At 53.3% G+C, this 20,954-nt stretch overlaps 1 protein-coding gene across 3 annotated transcripts in view; it reads right to left on the bottom strand.

Annotated features, from left to right (window-relative positions):
* Nucleotides 1-17,541, bottom strand: part of PAX7 (paired box 7) — a 140,705-nt gene extending 123,164 nt beyond the window's left edge. For 2 of the 3 annotated variants that reach the window (XM_059487469.1, XM_059487472.1), the window contains exons 1-4: nucleotides 17,353-17,541; nucleotides 14,564-14,799; nucleotides 13,550-13,679; nucleotides 12,390-12,518 (exon numbers count right to left, since the gene is read on the bottom strand). In XM_059487469.1, coding sequence (XP_059343452.1) covers nucleotides 12,390-12,518; nucleotides 13,550-13,679; nucleotides 14,564-14,799; nucleotides 17,353-17,437 — 580 coding nt within the window. In that variant the 5' untranslated portion in view covers nucleotides 17,438-17,541. Of the gene's footprint in view, nucleotides 1-12,389; nucleotides 12,525-13,549; nucleotides 13,680-14,563; nucleotides 14,800-17,352 lie in introns of all 3 variants that reach the window. The other variant, XM_059487470.1, reaches the window with a different exon arrangement.
* Nucleotides 17,542-20,954: the final 3,413 nt, after the last annotated feature.

Here is a 20,954-nt window from a genome sequence, read left to right as displayed (position 1 = left end):
GATCGGGGAGCACCCTATGGGATCAAGGAGTGCCCCTTGGGATCAAGGAGCGCTCTTTGGGATCAGGGAACGCCCTTTGGGATCAAGGAGTGTCCTTTGGGACCAGAGAGCATCCTTTGGGATCAAGGAATGTCCTCTGGGACCAGGGAGCGTCCTATGTGATCAGGGAGCATCCTTTGGGATCAGGGAGCTCCCTTTGGGATTGGGAAGCATCCTTTAGGATCAGGGAGCGTCCTTTGGGATCAGGGACCGCCCTTGGAGGGGCAGAGCAGAATCCCTCAGTGGGGCACAGGAGGATCCTTTTGGGGCAGAGGATGAGCCCTCAGTGGGGCAAGGGAACCTCAGCTTGTGGGGCAGCAGCGGGACATCCCACAGAGGGACAGGGGACACCCCATATGGGGCAGGGACTCTCTTCTGTCTATGGGACAGGGGACATTCCCTATGGGACAGGGGACGGCCCTCAATAGGGCAGCGGACACCCCAATAATGGGGCAGAGGTCATCTCTCTGTCTATGGGGCAGGGGACACCTCTCTCTATGGGGCAGGTGACAGCCCCTATGGGACAGGGGACAACTCTCTTTGTGGGGCAGGACAGAGACAGGGGGACACCTCTCTCTGTTTGACAGGGGGCATGTCTATGGGGCAGGGGACAGCCCCAATGGGACAGACGACCCTTCTATGGGGCAGGGGACACCTCTATGGGGCAGGGGACAGCCCCAAATAAGGACAGGGACAGGGGACACCTCTATGGACAGGGGACACTTCTCTCTGTGGGACAGAGGGCACTTCTGTGGGACAGAGGACACCTGTCTGTGGGGCAGGTGACAGCCCCTATAGGACAGGGGGAGGGGACAATCCCATTCCACCTCTGTGGAACCCCAGTTTTCCCTCGGCTCCCAAAATCCCCCTGGGATCCCTCTCAGCACAGGGGGAGGCAGAGCAGCATCATTCCCACATCTGCCCCATCCCTCCCTATCCTGAGGAAAACCTGGCCGGGCTTTTTTTGGGAATTCTTTCACAACATTTCCCTGGGAAGAGCCAAAACCCAGCGCTCCCAAAACCTCCGTGAGCTCAAAAGCTCTGGGCGGCCGCGGATTTCATCAACCAGGAAGCCCCGCCCTGCCCTGCCCCACCCTGCCCTGCCCCACCCTGCCCTGCCCCACCCTGTCCTGCCCCACCCTGTCCTGCCCAGGTCCAGAGAAGCAGAGATACAGAAATTCCAAATGATATCCCAAATGATGTCCCAAATGCTATGGCAACACTATTGCCAATGCTATCCCAATGATATCCCAATCCTATTCCCAATGACATCCCAATGCTATTCCAGTTATATCCCAATGCTATTCCAAATGATATCCCAACTCCATCCCAGTGCTGTCCCATGCTATTCCCCTTCCTATGCCAAATGATATCCCAATGCTGTCCCAGTGCTGCCCCAATGCTATTCCCAACCCTATTCCCAGTGATATCCCAATGCTATTCCCAATGCTATCCCAGTGTTATCCCAATGATATCCCCAGTGCTATCCCCAATGCTATTCCCAGTGCTATCCCAGTGTTATCCCAACGTCATCCCCAATGATATCCCAATGCTATCCCAGTGCTATCCCCAGTGATATTCCCAATGCTATCCCAATACTATTTATTCCCAACACTGTTTCCAGTTATATCCCAGTGCTATCCCAATACTATTCCCAATGTTGTCCCAATCCTCTTCCCAATGCTATTCCCAATCCTCTTCCCAATCCTTTTCCCAGTGCTGTCCCAATGCTATTCCCAGCGCTATTCTCAGTGCTAGCCCAGCACTATTCCAAATGCTATTCCCAATGCTAATCCCAACGCTATTCCCAGTCCTATTCCCAACACTATTCCCAGTGCCATCCCAATGCTATTCCCAGTGATCTCACAACACTATTCCTAGTGCTGTCCCAGTGCTATTTATTCCCAATACTATCCCCAGTGGTATTCCTGGCACTATCCCAGTGCTATCCCCAGTGATATTCCCAGTGCTATCCCAAAGATATGCCAGTGCTACCCTAATGCTATTCCCAATGATATCCCAGTGCTATCCCAATGCTATTCCCAGTGCTATCCCCAGTGATATTCCCAATGCTATCCCAATGCTATCCCAGTGCTGCTGTCCCAATGCTATCCCAATGCTATCCCAGTGCTATCCCAGTTATATCCCAATGCCATTCCAAATACTATTTCCAACACTATTCCCAGTGCCATCCCAATGATATCCCAGCAATACCTCAATGCTATTCCCAGTGCTATCCCACCTCTATTCCCAGTGCTATTTATTCCCAATGCTATTCCCAATGATATCCCAGTGCTATTCCAATGATTTCGCAGTGTTACCCCAATGATATCCCAGTGCTATTCCCAATGCTATCCCAATGCTATCTCAGTGCTATTCCCAACGCTATCCCCAATGCTATTCCCAATATTATCTAAATGATATCCCAGTGCTATCCCAATGGTATTGCCAACAATATCCCCAATGCTATTCCCAATATTATCCCAATGATATCCCAGTGCTATTGGCAACGCTATTCCCAGTCCTATCCCCAATGTTATTCCAATGCTATCTCAGCGCTATTCCCAACACTAACCCCAATGGTATCCCGGTGTTATCCTAATGATATCCCAGTGCTATCCCAGCACTATTCTAAGTGCTATCCCAATGCTATTCCCAACACTATTCCCAGTCCTATCCCCAGCACTATTCCCAGTCCTATTCCCAGCTCTATCCCAGCGCAATTCCCGAGGGAGAAGCCGCCCCCCGGCCCGCTCCCGTTCCCGCTCCCATTCCCGTTCATTCCCGGAGCCAGCCAAGCACGAAACGCGCCCTCAGATCGCGCGGTCCCGCCAGAGCCGCGGCCGCTAATTAACGGCGCGAGCCGCTGTAATGTGATGAACTTCCCTTTGTGGGGGAGCGCTCCCGATAAGGGAGAGCAGCCGCGATCAAAGGCTCGCAGCGGCTCCATTTCCTGCAGCCGCCGCCGCCGCTTTCCCTCGCCCGCCTCGGCTTTCCCTCGCCCGCCTCGGCTTTCCCTCGCCCGCCTCGGCTTTCCCTCGCCCTTGCTTTCTGCTCCCGGCCCCCGCTCTCTCTGCCCTCGCCAGAGCGTCCCGAGGGGATGCGGCTCCCCCCGAGAGCTTCCAACACTCCCCGAGGAGCTCCAAACCCTCACTGAGGATTTCCAAACCACCCCAAGGAGCTCCAAACTCTCCCCGGGGAGCTCCAAACCCTCCCTGAGCTGCTCCAAACCACCCCGAGGAGCAGCTCCAAACCACCCCGAGGAGCTACAACCCTTCCTGAGGAGCTCCAAACCCTCCCCGGGTAGCTCCAACCCCTTCCCAAGGAGCTCCAAACCCTTCCTGAGGAGCTCTAAACCCCCTCCGAGGAGTCCCAAACTACTCCGAGGAGCTGCAAACCCTCCCCGGGGAGCTCCAACACCCCTCCGACGAGTTCCAAACTACCCCGAGGAGCTCCAACCCCTTTCCGAGCAGTCCCAAACTCTCCCTGAGGAGCTCCAAACCCTCCCCGAGGAGTTCCAAGGGAATGCAGCTCTCCACGAGGAGCTCTAACCCTCCCCGAAGAGTTCCAAACCCCCTCTGAAGAGCTCCAAGGCCCTTTCGAGGAGCTCCAAACCCTCCCTGAGGAACTCCAAGGCTCCTCCAAGGGGATGCGGCTCCCCCCGAAGACTTCCAAACCCCTTTCGAGAAGTTCCGAATCCTCTCCGAGGAGCTCCCACCTCCCTCCCGAGGAGCTCCCACCTCCACCCCGAGGAGCTCCAAGTCCCCCTTGTTCCTCCCCACAGCCCCCAGGGCCAGTGCACGGGCCAGAACCAGGCGGTGCCCCCGAGTTATGGCCACCACCACCATCATCATCATCACCATCATCATCCCCTGCCCGTCTCACACCCCGCTCCGCTGGCGGCTCCTGCCTTGCCCTCGCCCCCCCCCCCCCCCGACCCTTCCTTCTCCCCGTTGTCCCCAATTGCGGGTGACAAATGTCTTTATAAAGTGGCATTAGTGACATCCAAGTCCTTTTGTGGCGCGGCCCCGCCGAGCGCCAGCCTCGGGATGAGCCGGGAATGAGGAGGAGGAGGAGGAGGAGGAGGAGGAGGAGGAGGAGGGGTTTTGGGGAGGGGGATACCCCGAGCCTCCCTCTCCTCTGCGAAGCCGCATCCCCATCCCAACTCTGCTCCCTCCCGGAGCTGCACCTGCGCTTCCCAACTGCTCCATCCCTGATTTTTCTGGGATGAGGGGGCAGAAGGGGACGGAGAGCCCCCCAAAACCCCAGATCTGGGGGTCTGCCTCTCTCCCTGCCCCCTCAGAGCTTCCCTTTCCCCGCTCGGATCCCTCCTTTCCCGACCCTCTCCTCGCCCCCCAAAAACCCCAGAGCCCAAACCAGCCTGAAGTTCCGATTTAATACAAAATAAAATCAAATCCACTTAAAAGGCGACGAAAACCGCGTGGGGAAAGGGAGAGAAAAGTGGCAGCAGATTGAAACGGGATTTTTTTCCCCCACTTCTTTTTAAGAATAATGCCCATAAATACAGAATATCCGCAAAGCCAGGTCTGCAGCAGAGGGGCCCTGATTCGCTTTTATTTATTTTTTTTTTTCTCTCTCTTTTATGGCAAACGCAATTTTCCCAAAGATCCTTCACCCTAATGCCGGAGTCCCTCCCCGCTGTTCTGTGCGCTTTAAAACCCCGCCGAGGAAATTCCCCTGAAAAAAAATTTGGAAAAAAGCTTCTCGTGGGGGTGGAATTTGGGGAGTTTGGGGGGGTTGTGAAACGGCGGCGGGGGAGGGGGAGGAAGGGGAGGTTAATCCGGGTTTAACGCCGTGATGCAGTCGCAGGACCAGGGCTCGGCTGATTGTGTTATCTCTCCCCAACATTTGGGTCTCCCATATTTCACCCAGCCAAATAGCTGCGAGGGAAAAGTGCGTATGGAGGCACTCCTGACGCCTCAGGAAAATATGTTATTAATATCTAAATAACTTCCCAATACTGTCTCTAAATCTCCCCTTCGCCACTCCAGATGATGAATTCGTTTGAAGTGTTCTCCCGTCTCATCTTCGCTCTCTCTCTCTCTCTTTCTCCCCCCGCTTTTTTCTTTTTTCCCTTTTTTTTTTCTTTTTTTTTTTTTTTCTCCATACCCAGGCTTATTTCAAACTGGTAAATATCTAATTCCTTTAACCACGCTGCAGACACGCGCAATTCCCGCTTGGAAAAATCCTCCACGGGAGAGCGAGACCCCAGCGCGGCCTGCGGCTGCTCCTTGAGATGATTTCGGGTTAAAAGCGGTGTTTTTTGGGGGACATCTGTTTGTTTGCAGCAAGCCCTGGATCACGCGTTCCCCTCTCAGCCTCTCCTGCCTTAATTCCGCCTCTGCCCCCTCCGTCCCGGCCCAATTAGGGCCCAAACCTGGGATTAGGACGAGACCTCCCCTCTTCCTTCCTGCGCTGCTCTATCGCGGCTCCATCTCCCCGCTTCGCCCCAAATCTGCTTCCCATCTCCAAATTCAACATTAAAACCTCTCCTATCCACCTGGGTAATGGAATCACTCCAAAATTCCACATTAAAAACTCAACCTACCGGCCCTGGGTAATGGAATCACCCCCAAATTCCACATTAAAAACTCAACCTACCGGCCCTGGGTAATGGAATCACCCCAAAATTTCACATTAAAATCTCAACCTACCGGCCCTGGGTAATGGAATCACCTCAAAATTTCACATTAAAAACTCAACCTACCGGCCCTGGGTAATGGAATCACCCCCAAATTCCACATTAAAAACTCAACCTACCGGCCCTGGGTAATGGAATCACCCCAAAATTTCACATTAAAAACTCAACCTACCGGCCCTGGGTAATGGAATCACCCCAAAATTTCACATTAAAAACTCAACCTACCGGCCCTGGGTAATGGAATCACCCCCAAATTTCACATTAAAAACTCAACCTACCGGCCCTGGGTAATGGAATCACCCCCAAATTCCACGTTAAACGTCTCCTATCCATCCTGGGTAATGGAATCACCCCCAAATTTCACATTAAAACCTCAACCTACCAGCCCTGGGTAACGGAATCAGCCCCAAATTCCTCAATAAAACCTCTCCTACCCTCCTGGGTAATGGAATAATCCCCAAATTCTGCATTAAAACCTCACCTACCCATTACCCTGGGTAATGGAATCACCCCCAAATCCCACATTAAAACTTCTCTTAATGGAATCACCCCCAAACTGCACGTTAAAACCTCTCCTATCCATCCTGGGTAATGGGATCACCCCCAAATTCTGTATTAAAACGTCTCCTATCCATCCTGAGTAATGGAATCACCCCCAAATTCTGCATTAAAACCTTTCCTATCCATCCTGGGTAATGGAATCACCCCCAAAATCTGCATTAAAACCTCTCCTACCCACCTTGGGTTGGGTAATGGAATGATTCCCAAATCCCACATTAAAACCTGAACCTACCGGCCCTGGGTAATGGAATCACCCCCAAATTCCTCATTGAAACATCTTCTACCCACCTTGGGTTGGGTAATGGAATCACCCCCAAATTTCACATTAAAACCTCAACCTACCCGCCCTAGGTAATGGAATCAGCCCCAAATTTCGCATTAAAACCTTTCCTATCCACCCTGGGTAATGGAATCACCCCCAAATTCCGCATTAAAACATCTCCTACCCACCTTGGGTTGGGTAATGGAATCAACCCCAAATTCCTCATTAAAACATCTCTTACTCGCCCTGGGCAATGGAATCACCCCCAAATTCCACGTTAAATACCTCCTATCCATCCTGGGTAATGGGATCACCCCAAAATTCCACGTTAAAACATCTCCTATCCATCCTGAGTAATGGGATCGCCCCCAAATTCTGCATTAAAACCTCTCCTACCCACCTTGGGTTGGGTAATGGAATCACCCACAAATTCCACATTAAAACCTCTCCTATCCACCCTGGGTAATGGAATGACCCCCAAATTCCTCCTTAAAACGTCTCTTACCCACCCTGGGTAATGGAGTCACCCCCAAATCCCACATTAAAACGTCTCCAACGCGTTTCCTCTCCCGGCCGGGGTTCCCCACCTGCCTCTGACCCCGAGATTTCCCTCCCTGTTCTTCTTGCCCCTCCTTTTCTTCTCCCCAAAAATGGGGGGAAAGAGGGAAAAACCCCCAAAACCAACCGAGCCCCGGCTCCCCAACCTCTCCCCGCAATTCCCTCGCTCCCTGCCGCACAGCCGAGCCCCGCTCGCCGCATCCTTGTCTCAAGTTTGTTTTTTCAAACGCCTCGTGTTCGATGATTCCCGTTTATTCCCCTCTCCAGCCTTATCTCTCCCTCCTCTCTTCTCTCCTCCCCGTCACACTCGATTTAGGCAGGAGTTTATCTTGCGAACATTTGCCGACTTTGTTTATGTAGCCCAGGTTCCCGTTCCCAAAAGCCACTGTTTGCCTTTGTAATTGTTATCTGTGTTTATTGTTGTACCTCATTTGTCTCAGCTTTTTTTGTGACATGTAAGCTCCGTGTGCGCCCGCATCCAGCCCCCCCTTCCCTCCCTCTCCCTTCTCCCTGCGTTTTTTTTTTTTTTTTTTTTATTCCTCTTCCCCTCTCTTCCCTCTCCTCTCGGCCTGAAATATGCACAGAATAACTCAGCCTAAAGCCAATGAATTGCTTGACACCTCCCTATCTCTTCTCCTGCCCCCCATTATTAGAGCTGATCCCGCTCGCAACACTCACAAATCCCGCCTGGGCTCTGTTTGATTAGATTGCCAACCTTTGGTAATCCCTTGATTTGATGAAGTGTCTGCTCGCGGCCCCCCCCGCGCTTCTAAACACACATTTACCGAGCAGGAGCCGCGTGTTGGTTTTTAAACCCAGCGCCGATTGTTCGCCGATAAATCGGCCCCGCAGCCCCGCTCGGCTCTCCCGGCTCGGGGAACAAAGCCCGGCCCAGCTCTGGGGGTTCCCCCGGCTCTTTCTGCTCCTCCCGAGCTCCCGAAAATCGGGTGGGATCCTCCAAACCCTCCCAAACCCCGGCGGGAGCAGCTCCTGGATGGAATTGTCCCTGTCCCCCCTCCCGCGCTGTCCCCAGCACGGAACCCCCATCCCACTATTCCCCCCAAATCTGAACCCCGATCCAGCCTCTTTTCCCCCAGTTGGGAACCCAGATCCCGCCTCATTTCTCCCCAGATCGGAACCCCCATGCCGCTGTTCCCCCAAAATCAGAGCCCCGATGCTGAAGCTCTGCCCCTTTACGCCCAAAATCGGAGCCCAAATCCCGCCGCTTTTCCCCAAAAAACGGACCCCCAATCCTGCTGTTCCCCCCAAATCGGAGCCCCGATCCTGCCTCTTTTCCCCCAAAATCAGACCCCCCATCCTGCCTCTTTTCCCCTCAAAACAGGAGCCCCGATCTCGCGGCTTTTCCCCCCAAAACAGAACTCAAATCCCGCTGTTTCCCCAAAATCAGAACCCAGATCCCGCCACTGTTACCCCAAATCGGAACCCCGATCCCAACTCTTTTCCCCCCAAAATCGGAGCCCCGCTCCAGCCTCTTTTCCCCCAAAACGGAGCCCCAAATCCCGCTGTTACCCCAAAATCGGAACCCCTATCCTGCCCCTCTCCAGCTGCTCCCCCATAATCGGAGCCCCGATCCTGAAGCTCTGCCCCTTTTCCCCCCAAATCGAAGCCCCGATCCCGCTGTTCCCCCAAAATCAGAACCCCCGTCCCGCCCCTCTCTCGCTGTTACCCCAAAACCAGAACCCCGATCCCGCCTCTTTTCCCCCCAAAATCGGAACCCACATCCCGCTGATCCCCCAGAATCAGCTGAGGGCACAAACTTGGGGTGCACAGTGAGGAGGGGAAGGGAAGATTCCCTAAAAAACCGCGTTTTCACCCCAAAAATAAAACCCGGGGATCCCTGCACCCCGCGGGGCTCCGGGGGGGGGCAGCGCTTGGGGGGACAGACCCGGGATGGGGGGACAGGTCCGAAATGAGGGGGACACACCAGAGAACCCCCAGATCTGGTCTCAGTTAATTCTGTCCCTCCCAATTCCGAGCGGCGCCCCCCGAAATTTGGGGGTGCCCAAACTCTGCCCCCCCCCAGCGAGGTAGAGAGCGGCGCATCCCCTCCCTAATAAATAACAACAAATAATAATTATAATTATAATAATAATTAATAACAACTCGCTCTTAACAAGGAGACATAAATATATATATGAAAATAAACATATATTAAAAAAATAAAAAAAAAAAAAAGAAACCAAAGTGAAGCCTCATGAATATCCGCCCAGGGCTAGCTGGAGTGAGCCGTTTAAAGATGAAAGTGCAAAGAAATAAAGGCTCAATTTAATCTGCCTTAAAACCCTTCAACTTAACGTTTGTGCTGGGAACTCAGAGAGTGAGTACTGATTGGGGATAAATACATTTCTTAGCATGCCTTGGAGCTATTACACCCTTCTCCAACACAGCTCCCTATTCAACAGCCACAGTTTTCATTACCAGCTCTAATAAGTCTTAACATTATTAAATGCCAAGCAGACGATAGAAAGAAACAGGCGCAGGGTGGAAGCTTTCTTTCCCACTTAAAAAGAGAGAGCATTTAGGGCTGTCTTCCCCCGGCTCCCCGCGAGGAGAACCCGCCACGGAGCGCTTGGGAAAAAAAAAAATAATAATAAAAAAAAAAGATTAAAAATAATAAAAAAAAGCAAAACCAAAGTTTTTGCGTCCCTTTTCCCCCCGCAGCTCTCGGAGGGAGAAGTCGCGTTGGGCGCAGAAATGGAGAAAAAATTTCCCCCCCTTTCTCTCAAGGCGTGCGAGGTTGGGTTGGTTTTAGTGGGAACCACCTGGAAATGGGAATTGGGCGGAGGGAGAAGCAGCTCGGAAGGGTTTTCATTGCGGGATGTGAAATCGAGGTGTTTTCCGGCAGAAATTGCGAGTTTTTCTAGCAAAAATAGGGCGATTTTCCTGCAAAATTCGCGGTTTTTTCGACCAAAATTAGCGAGTTTTTCGAGCAGAAATTGAGGTTTTTTCGAGCAGAAATTGAGGTTTTTTCGAGCAGAAATTCAGAATTTTTTTCTCCCCAGCAGAAATCGCGGCGTTTCCCAGCGCGCAGCCGCCGCCCGCCGATGCTTTACAAGCGGCCTCATCAATTATCTTAATTGGGGCCATTAAAACTTTCCCAGGCGTTAAAACCCGCCGGGGCAGCGGGAAATTCGGAATTTCGGACGCTCCTTTTGGAGATACGCAAGAACCCCCAGAAAAAAACCCCCAAATTCTCGCGGTTTTTAGGGGGGATTTCTGCTCGGCGCGGCCATAAAAACCCGGGAATTGCGGAGAAATTGGGATTTCTGCGCTCTCGGAGGGAGCGCGGCGCTCCACAGGCTCCGGCCGCGGGAATTTGCCCAAATTAGCCCCCTTTCATCCAGGAACGGGGGCTCGTGTTTGATTTGTCCGCGGCCTCACCCATGAAGGCAGAAGGGAGCGTTTTGTTTTGCCTCTTGACACGCAATTCTTGCGTGCTAATCAGGGATAAAAAGCTCCCCGCTCCTTCATTCTTTTTTTTTTTTTTAAATTTTTTTTTGTTGTTGTTGTTTTAGGGGTGGCGACAGCGAAACCGCAAGGATGAGGGGAAAAAAAACCCCCAACCCCCTTTATTATTTCAAAAATAAAGATTTTTTTACGAGCGGCGAGCCTGGATGAAAACACAACTTAAACCCCCCCAAATCTCCTTTTTCCCCCTCTAATAAAATTAAAAACACCCCGAAAGTGAGCGGGGGGAGCTTCTGGCCGACACAATGGCCCCGATTTGCAAATGAGCATCGCCCTTCTCCCAAATCACAGCAACATTTTGCAGCGTCCAACGGCTCTGCCTTTCTGCAGCAGCCGCTCCGATAATATTACAAAACTATCTAACAGCAGGGAGTTTTGAATAATTTATCTCCCTTTCTTCCCGTCCTCGGCCCTTTGTCCAAAAGTTTTTCTCCTCCTCGCGGAATTTTGAATGAGAATGGACGCGCCCTCCCTCCCCCATCCTTTTACTCCATTTTTAAGGCAGCCTCGGGTTTTTCCCCCTTTTCCCCCCCCCCTTTCTTTTTTCCTCCTTTTTCTTTCTTTTTTTTTTTTTTTTTTTTCCTCCGCTGTTTGCTTTTGTGGTCGGGAATCTTTTCCTTATAAAGCTTCAATAGACCCCAAGGTCTTTGTAAGTGAAGTTCATCTTCAAGGTTGGGAAAAAAAAAAAAGGGGGGGGGGGGAGATCGGATCCTTAAAAAAACCCAACAAAATCCCTTTTGTCACCTTCATTTCCAACTCCACTGATGGGGGGTCGGGGGAGGCTTTTTACCCCAAAATCCCCCTCCACGTGTCCCAAACTGGGGGAAATTCGGGATTGGGGGTGAATCCCGTTCACCCCCACAGCGGCGATGCCACAAATCCCCCAAAATCCCAACTCCGGCTCAAGACCTGCCCGTCCTCGCTTTGCACCAAATCGGGAGAAAATTGGGAAATCTCAACTCCCCTCTGCCGGGGATTCCCAAAATTCGCCCTTTTTCCCCCCCAAAAATCACAGTTTCTCCCCAAGAATCGCCGTTTTCTCCCCAAAAAACCCTTTCGTTTTATGCCCTACCGGAGCTGCTCCAACTCCCCCTTTTTCCCTGCCGGATCTCACGGATGCTCCCCCAAAATTCCACCTTTTCATTTTGTTGTTGTTTTTAGGAACCGCGGCGCTGCCCGCGCTCCGATTCCCACCCCCAAGCCCGCATTCCCAGCTGGGAAAAGTTGGAATTTTCCTGGCAGCGGGAGAGAAAACGCCGCGTTTGGGAGGTGATAACAGAGCCCCGCCACCGGCCTGGCTCGGAGCCTTCCCCCGCCTGGCCGGGAGCATTTCCCTGCATGGATTTCCCTGCATGGATTTCCCTGGATCGTTTCCTCGGGATGGTTTTCCCTGGATCATTTCCCCTGGATGTTTTTCCCTGGATAATTTTTCCCAGGATAATTGGGGGGTGCGGCGCCACTCCGGGGACACCCCCACCCACCCCCCCTTGCCCGTGTGTCCCCTCGTCCCTTAATTGATATTGATCGGCGCCATCGGTCACCTGTCAGCCCCGGTTCCAGGGGACCACTTAGGCGAAATCTGTTTAACAAATTCATTTACGAGGTGCCTCTCCCCCCCTCCGGCCATTCCCGGCCCTTTTTTTATGGATAATTGATCCCGAGCAAAGCACCGACAGCTCTTCCTCCTCCTGCCAGCCCCGCTCCCCGCAGGGATTTATTTTTTTGGGAAGAGCCAAACGCGGCGGCTCTGGAGCCACCCCCGGCGGGCAGGGGGTGTCCCCGTTGTCCCCGCTGTCCCCCCCCCCGGCGCTGCGGTACCTTTGTCGCCCAGGATGCCGTCGATGCTGTGCTTGGCCTTCTTGTCGCCGTCCTCCTCCTTCTTGTCGCAGTCGTCGTCCTCCTCCTTCTTGCCGAATTTGATGCGGAGCACGCGGCTAATCGAACTCACTAAACCTCGGACAGTCAAAGGCAGAAAGGCGAGTATAAGCTGCCTGCGAGGAGTGGGAATGGCCGGGAATTCTGCTCTTCCCGTGGGAATGCACCTGCCACCATCGCCGAGCCCCCGGAATTCCCGAATTCCCCAATTTGAGCATTCGCAAATTCACATCGTGACCTAAGCACCGCCGAGATGTCCCGAAGTCCCGGGATGCGCCATCCCCAGGTCACCGCACAATTCCCAAATTCCTCCTCCAGTTCCCAAAAGGATGGAGCTCCAGGTCTGCTCTGGCCCCAAAACCCGCAGGGACCCCACAGCGGAGCCCCCAGACCCCAAACACGGCCCTGCAGGCTGAACTTTGGGGCGCAACCTCGCTGCCCATGGATCTCGGGTTCTTTTGGGACATCCTGGATCTCAGGATTTCATGGATCCCTGGATCTAACAGATCTCTGGGTCTCTTGGGACCTCCTGGATCTCGGAATCTCAGGTCCGCATGGATCTCTGGATTCATGGATCTAATGGATGTCTGGGGATCTCACGGATCTCTAAATCTCATGGATATCTCAGGATCTTTAAATCTCATGGATCTCTAAATGTCTTGGCATCTCCTGGATCTCAGGATCCACAGATCTCACAGATTTCTGAATGTCTTGGCATCTCCTGGATCTCAGAATCTCTCGGGATCTCTGGATCCCGTGGATCTCTGCCCTATGGGGATGTTCATGCGCAGTCCCCACAGCACAAACCCCAGCGGGACCAACGGGGCTCCCCTTTCCCCCTGGATTTGGGGGGCGCCTCTGGGGGTCTCCCCTGCCCCGTCATCCCCCCGGCTTTCCGGGGAGCTGGAAAAACCTGGGAAAAGCGCTTGGTTTGGGGTCGGTTTTGCAGCACAAATCCCCCCCAATCCCGGGCTTTACTCTGGGTGATTTTCCCCGCTCCATCCAAGCAGAGCCTGGAGGGTGTTTGGATGCTCTGGAAAACCTTTCCCTCGGGATAACCATTCCCTCGGAGCCCGGGGAGTGTGGCCAAGCTGCCTTCTCACCTGAGGGCACCGTGCTGCGGTCGCAGTGGCCGTCCTTGAGCAGCCGGTCGCGGATCTCCCAGCTGAACATCCCGGGGTTCTCCCGCTTGTATTCCTCGATTTTCTTCTCCACGTCGGGAGTCGCGACCTGCTTTTGTGCCCAAGGGGCGCCGGGGTGTCCCCGCGGGGATGGAGGGAGGGAGGGAGAGCAGGGGAAAAGCGCTTTTAATTCAAAAGAAGCAGCGCAACTCAGCCATGCCCGGCCGGGCTGCGGGGTTTGGGGTGGAAAATGGGGATTGGGAGCTGGGAAAGGAGGGAAATAAAAGTGGAAAAAGGCCCTGATCCCCCAAATCCTAAAAGAAGGGAAAGGAGGGAATAAAGATGGGAAAAGACTCTGCTCCCCTAAGTCTTAAAAGCGGGGATAGGAAGGAAATAAAGCTGGGAAAAGGCCCTGCTCCCCCAAATCCCAAAAGCTCGATCTCCAAGAACCGGGAGGGCCGGCAGGATGGGATTACCCTGAGCTCCAGGGAGATGGTGCAGGGGACACTTTTTGGGGATTTTATGGGATTTCCTATTCCCGAAGAATCCCGAATTCTCTGCTCCCCACATCCCGCCGGGATCTCTCCAACGCGCACCACTTGTTGCACGTGGAAACCACAAAAAAGAAAAACACTTTCATCCATCACCACCTCCAGCTCGGGCCTCGCCTTCTCCCCACCAAAAACCAAAAACCGCAACTTTATTAAAACCTTTACTCCCCTAAAAAAACCACTGGGGAAACTCTCGCTGCTCCCCAAAACACGGCGGAATTTAGGGTTTCTCCCCTTCAAAAACCACTGGGGAAACTCGCGCTGCTCCCCAAAACACGGCGGAATTTTGGGTTTCTCCCCTTCAAAAACCACTGGGGAAACTCGCGCTGCTCCCCAAAACACGGCGGAATTTTGGGTTTCTCCCCTTCAAAAACCACTGGGGAAACTCTCGCTGCTCCCCAAAACACGGCGGAATTTTGGGGCTCGGTGCCCGCAGCGCACTCACCCTGGGCTTGCTGCCGCCGATGGCCCCGGGCCGGATGGATCCGGTCTCTTGGTAGCGGCAGAGGATTTTGGAGACGCAGCCGTGGGAGACGCGGAGCTGCCGGGAGATCACGCAGGGCCGGATGCCGTGGTGCGCCATCTCCACGATCTTGTGGCGGATGTGGTTGGGCAGCGGGCGCCCGTTGATGAAAACCCCTCCGAGCTGGTTCACCCTGCCCTGGCCCAGCGGGGTGGACACTGCGAGGGACGAGGGGGGAAAAAACCCGACCCAAAAAAAGCGGGGAAAAGTTAAATTAGAGGGGAAAATTCCGGCGTGTCTTTCCTCGCACATCGCGCTTCTCTCCCGGGGTTTGGAGGTTTGAAAGAAGGGGGAAAGTCTCGCCCGTGCCCTGCTCTCCGTGTTTATCCCGCTGGTTATCCCTCTGTTTGTTTTTCCCACTGTTTGTTTATCCCGGTGTTTGTTTATCCCGGCACCACGCGTGAGATTTTCCCCATAGAAAATGGGAAAATAAAAATCCCCCCCGAGCCGCTCTCCCATCCCCGAGACACCCCCCGTGTGTGTCCATCCCTGGAAATTTGTCCGCATTTGGGATTTCACACCTTGGTTTGAAACCATTCCGCGAGCAGATCCAAACCCGCACAACAAAACGCTCCCAAAACTTCTCCTTTCTCCCCCAAAAAAATCACGCCTGGATTTACAGAGCTCCGCTCTCAAATAAACTTTTGGCCATCACCTCTGGAACACCCTTGGGGAGATTTTTGGAGTGGTTTTGGGGGTTTTTTGGGGTGGTTTGGGCGGGATTTTACCCCGCGGCCGCTTCGCCGCCGCCTCTCCGGGCTCCTTCGCCCCCTCCCCAATTTATCGAACACCTCGCGCCGCAGATCTCGCAGATTAATACGATTTCACAGGCTGGAAATTAAAGCGAAAAGGAGGGGAGGCAGCACGGGAGGGGGCAGAACTCAGCTGGGTAATTTGCGCCAGGCGAGGCGAAGGGGGGGCGGATTTTTATTTCTTTTTTCTTTTATATATATATATAATTTTTTTTCCCTCCCCTTCTCTCGCTACAAAGAAAAGTCGATTCCAGAAATTGCCTGGCGATTTAGCGAGAATCATGCACCGCTAATTCCGAGTCACTTTGGCCGGCGCTCCCTGGATGTATCATTATCGACAGATAACACTCGAGTGGCCAATTTTACATTCAAGAGCCGCTAAAAGCGCCGGCCGCTCTCTCCTTTCATTATTCCCAGTCATGTTGTGCAAATATTGTTGTAATCCTTTGATCCTTTCCCTTGCCGTCTGTTTTACTTCATTTGCTACAGAAAAGCACTTCAGCAAATCCCCGCGCCCTGTGTGTTTTGCAGCCTGCGTGGTTTTCCGCGGGTTTGCGATTCGCCACTTGAGCACGGGCGGGATGAAATTTTCTCCGCTTTTAATAAATGCGGCCAGAGGGGTCCTGGATAGAAAATTTGCCTTTTTTTTTCCTTTTTTTTTTTTTTTTTTTTAAATTTTTTTTTTTTTTTTTTTTTTTTTTTTTTTGGAGCGTGTGTGCCTGGAAATAATCGCCCCCCTCGTGACAAAGGCACGGCGGAGGGAGGATGGGTGACACTCGGCGAGGTGACAGCTCCCGAGTCCCCCGCTTCGCCAGCCCCGGCCAAGGACATCATCCCGGCTTCCCCGCTGCTCCCCGGATCGAGGTTTTTATTCCTGTTTTCCCCCTCCGAAAAGTTAAATCCCGGCAGTTTGGTTGTTTTCCCTCCCGTTTTGACACGGGGACATTAAAAAATCGACCCAACGGCCCCAAAAAACCCCAAAGCGGGAGAAGCTGCCCCAAAAATCCTGCGGGATGCCCGGGAATGCTGGAAACACGGAAAAAAACAGCAAAGCGGATCCCGGGAATTCGCGGGGAGAGCGGAGGGAAGGGGCTGGATAAGGGGTGAGAAGTTGGGAGAATTTCGGGAACCCCCCAGGAGCGGAGCTGAGCCGCTCCCTCTGCCCCCGCGGGTGATTCCAGAGGGATGGAGCGGAGATTTTAGGGATGGAGCGGAGATTTTGCAGAGCTGAGAGCCCCCCCCCGGTTCTTCCAGAGGGATGGAGCGGAGATTTTCCAGACCTATGAGCCCCCTCGGGTGATTCCAGAGCGATGGAGCAGCGCTTTTCCAGAGTTAAAAGCCCCCCCGTAATTCCGGAGGGGTGGAACAGCGTTTTTCCAGATCTAGACTCCCCCCCAGGTTATTCCAGAGGGATGGAGCAGCGCTTTTCCAAACCTAAGAGCCCCCCCTCGTAATTCCAGAGGGATGGAGCGAAGGTTTTCCAGACCTAAAAGAACCTCCAGGGTTATTCCAGAGGATGGAGCGGAGATTTTCCAAACCTAAGAACCCCCCCTCCGCCATAATTTCAGAGGGATGGAACGGCACCTTTCCAGACCTAAGAGCCCCCTCTCATAATTCCAGAGGGATGGAGCGGTGCTTTCCCAGACCTAAGAGCCCCCCTCGGGTAATTCCAGAGGGATGGAGCGAAGCTTTTCCAGACCAAAAAGACTCCCCAGGTTATTCCAGAGGGATGGAGCAGCGCTTTTCCAGACCTAAGAAACCCCCCCAAAAAAATCCCGGAGGGATGGAACAGCGTTTTTCCAGATCGAGGGCCCCCCAGGTTATTCCAGAGGGATGGAGCAGAAATTTTCCAAACCTAAGAACCCCCCCAATAATTCCAGAAGGATGGAGCGGTGTTTTTCCAGACCTAGCCCCCCCGTGGGTGATTCCAGAGCGCTTTTCCAGCTTTCCCAGACCTACCTTCCAGCGGGAAGCCGGTGCGGGGGTAGTTCTGCCCCGGCGCCGGGCGCATCATCCGCGGCACCGTCCCGGGCAGCGCTGCCATGGTCGGGGGGCGGCCGAGGGGGCTCCGGTGCGGACCGGGGCTGGACCGGGGCGGGGGAACACCGGGCACAACCAGGGGGGCTGCGGAGCCGCCTCCTCCGACCTTCCCAGCCCTTCCAGCGGCTGCAAAACAAGGGAGAAATCTGGGCTCCGAGCGAGTGGGGAAAAACCGCCCAAAAATTATTAAAAAAAAAACCCCGAGAACGGTTAAAAAAAAAAAAATCAGCGGAAAAATCAAAACGCTGCAACGCTGGGGGATGAAAGGGGTGGGGGATGAAAGGGGAGGGGGGGGATCACCCACCAGAAATTGCCGGGAAAGTTTGGGGGCTGTGTCCCGAGCGGCCGCTCCGCTGGAATGTCACCCGGGAGGAGCAGGCACGGCCAAAGTTGCCAAAAGGAGCTGGGCTGGGCTTGGGGCTGGTTTGGGGCTGGTTTAGGGCTGGCTCGGGGCTGGTTTGGGGCTGGTTTGGGGCTGGTTTGGGGCTGGCTCGGGGCTGGTTTGGGGCTGGCTCGGGGGGCAGAGCGGGGGGAGCCGCGGCCCCCCGGATTCGCTCCGTGCGCTGCGGTTCTTCCTCCTCGCGGCGCGGCTGTGGCAGCGCTGGAGGAGGAGGAGGAGGAGGAGGAGGAGGAGGAGGAGGGGGCTGGAAGTTGCTCCGGCGGGGAAGTTGGGGCGGTGGGAAGGACGGGCGGGCTCTGATAGGCTCCGGCTCCTTTCTTTTATGGGAAGGGGGATCCGCGCCCGGCGCCGGCACCAATGGGAGCGCAGCCCCGCGCTCCTTCCCAGAGCGATTTTTTTGGGATGTTTTTGGTCATTCTCAGGCTCCTCGTGGAAAGATGGGGTGATGGAGCGGCTGGGAAAGATTTGGGGTGGAACAGAGCACGGGGAATCAGGAATTGCGGGAGTTTGGGGTTTTTTTGGTGGGTTTTGGGGGATTTTTTTAGGGTTTTTTTTTCCCCCTAAGCGGATTCCAGGAGGGGAAAAGCGGGCGGGGCATGGGATCAGGGTGGGGGAATTGCGGCGTGGATTGAAAAATAAAATAAAATTTAAAAACGCAAATTAAAAAAAAAAAAAGAAAGGAAATAAAATAAGGTTTTAATAAATAAATAAAAAGTTAAAAATGAATGAAAATTAAAATGAATGGCATTAAGTGGAATAGGAATTAAACAAGACAACAACTTTTAAAAGCTGAAGTTAAAAAATTGAAATTCAAATATTTAGAAAGTATTTTGAGAAAGTGAAAAGACTTCAATAAGAAATAAATGGAATAATAAGAAATAAATGCGATATAAATAAATAAATAAATAAAATGCTCTCCATCTCCAAGGTTTGGAGCCGCTTTTCCCATCCCTCCATCCCTCCCTGGGGGGTGTCAAAGTCCCACCCCGACGCCCCCCAAGTCTTTGGGGCCGGCCCAGCGCCCCCACACCTTCCCCATCCCAGGTGCCGCCCTCATTAATTAACAACCGCGTTAATTACGGGGCGGGCTGGGGGCCGGGCGGAGAATTCCCGATTTTGCCCCAAAAGCTGCGGGAGCCTTGGGAATGAGCGCGCAGCGGGACGTGACGCCGGCGCCGGCGCTGCCTTTTGTTCGCAGCTGTAAAAGGGACTCGGCCCCGCCGCCCCCGCCGCCCCCTCCCCAAAACCCCCCCAGGAGCGGCCGCGCCGCCCCCGGCCCCAAAGGGGACCCCAAAGCCCGGCCTGGCCCCCCCCAGCCCGCCCCGCTCCTCCCTTGGCTGTGCTGTGGGGTTAAACCCGGCCTGGAGCCCAATCTCGGCCTAAGCCGCGCCTAAACCTGCGCGATTTGGGCTTTTCTGCTTTTCCATCCTCAAATCCACCTCAATCCCCCTCCAAAATCGGGATAGTGCGAGGAGGGGGAAAAAGCGATTTTAAAATCCTTCCCGAGGCGTCAAATTGCGCCCGGACTCTGAGCCCGGCTCAGGCGCGACTTTGGCGAACGAAAATAAATCTCGCTCCTTCCCCGCTTCCCAAAAAACGCCAATTCCCGGAGGTTTTTTTTTGGGGAAAAAAATCCCGTCCCCGCCGCATTCCTGACGCTGTAATTGAATTATTAGCCGGGATAGTGGGGAAGGAGCCTGGGAATAAAGTTGAAAATTGAATATTTCTGCTCTGGCGGCGCTGGGGGAAGGTGAAACCCCGGGAGCGGAGCCCGAGCCCTCCTTCCCCGCCGCTCCCGCCGGGGTCACGGAGCCCGCAGGAAAATCCCGCACTTCAAACGCCGCCGTTGTTTTCCCTCCTTCCCCCGCCCCGTTCTGCCGGAATTGGGGGAAGATTCGGCAAAAAAAAAAAAAAAAAATTAGAAAAAATTAGGAAAAAATTCACTTTCTCCCTCCTGCAGCTCCGGACAGTGGCCACGCAAAGAGCTCCAATGGTTGTTGTCATTGTTTATATTATTATTATTATTATTATTATTATTATTATTATTATTATTATTATTATTATTATTATTATTATTATTATTATTATTATTATTATTATTATTATTATTATTATTTTGAGGGGGGGTCAGGCTGCGGCCGCGGCCGCACCCTGGGGTTTGTCCAGGTGGGGGCCAGGGGGTGACAGGGATTGTCCCCACCTGGGGAAGGGACAGCCTTGTCCCCACCCATCACCCCAAAAATCCGCTCCAGGAGGGGTCACCTGCGCCAAATCCTTTTTGGTGTTAAATTTGAATTTTTTTCCTTTTTTTTTCCAATTTTTTTTCTTCTTTTTTTTCCTTTTTATTTCAGTTTTCCCATCATCTCCCGGCTCTGCCTCGCGGACAAAAGCCGAGCGCGGTTCTCTGGATTAGAGGCGGCATCCATCGGGATGCGGAGCGCGGAATTCCCGGAGCTCTCCCGGCGGGAATTTCTCTCCCCACCTTCCCGGCGCATCTCCATGGTTTCCTAAGGTATGTTCCTGCTCGATAAATGCCGCGATTCCCGCGGGAACGCGCGCTGGGATTATTTGGGATTTTTTTAGGAGCATCCCGTTATTCCCCGCATCCCTCGCGGGAGTGTTTCCAACTCGGATGCGCGCTTGGAAATGCGGATTTTTGGGATAAAAAGGCTCCACATCCCATTTTCTCCATGGAAAAGACGCTCTCAGGTTGATTGAACCCGTCTGGAAAATCTCCCCAATCAGCGATTTTATTTATTGCAGTTCTCCTCAAAATCCCCTTCTAAAAATTATTTTTATTAATTAAGATTCTCCTCAAAAAGTCCTTTTATTTTTTAAAAAATTTTATTATTTTTTTAGGGATATCAGCCCATTTCTGGAGCGGGGCGCACCCAGGAAGGAGAAATTTCCCAGGAAAATCCCTCAGGAGGAAAACCCGAAGGATTCGATCCCGATTTTCAACACAAGGAGGGGAAAAAGCAAAACCAAACCGAGCCCAAAAGCGGCCGGGGATGAATTCCTCGATGAAAAGTTGGTTCCAGGAAGGCGATGGATGTGGGAAGGTTTTCCGTGGGAGATCCCAGCGTTATTTTCCCAAGCGATTATCCCAGGAATCTCCCTT

Source organism: Ammospiza nelsoni, chromosome 22 (assembly GCF_027579445.1).
Source record: "Ammospiza nelsoni isolate bAmmNel1 chromosome 22, bAmmNel1.pri, whole genome shotgun sequence".
NCBI lineage: Eukaryota > Metazoa > Chordata > Aves > Passeriformes > Passerellidae > Ammospiza > Ammospiza nelsoni.
The sequence above is the reverse complement of the archived record's forward strand: the minus strand, read 5'-3'. Positions and strand labels throughout refer to the sequence as shown.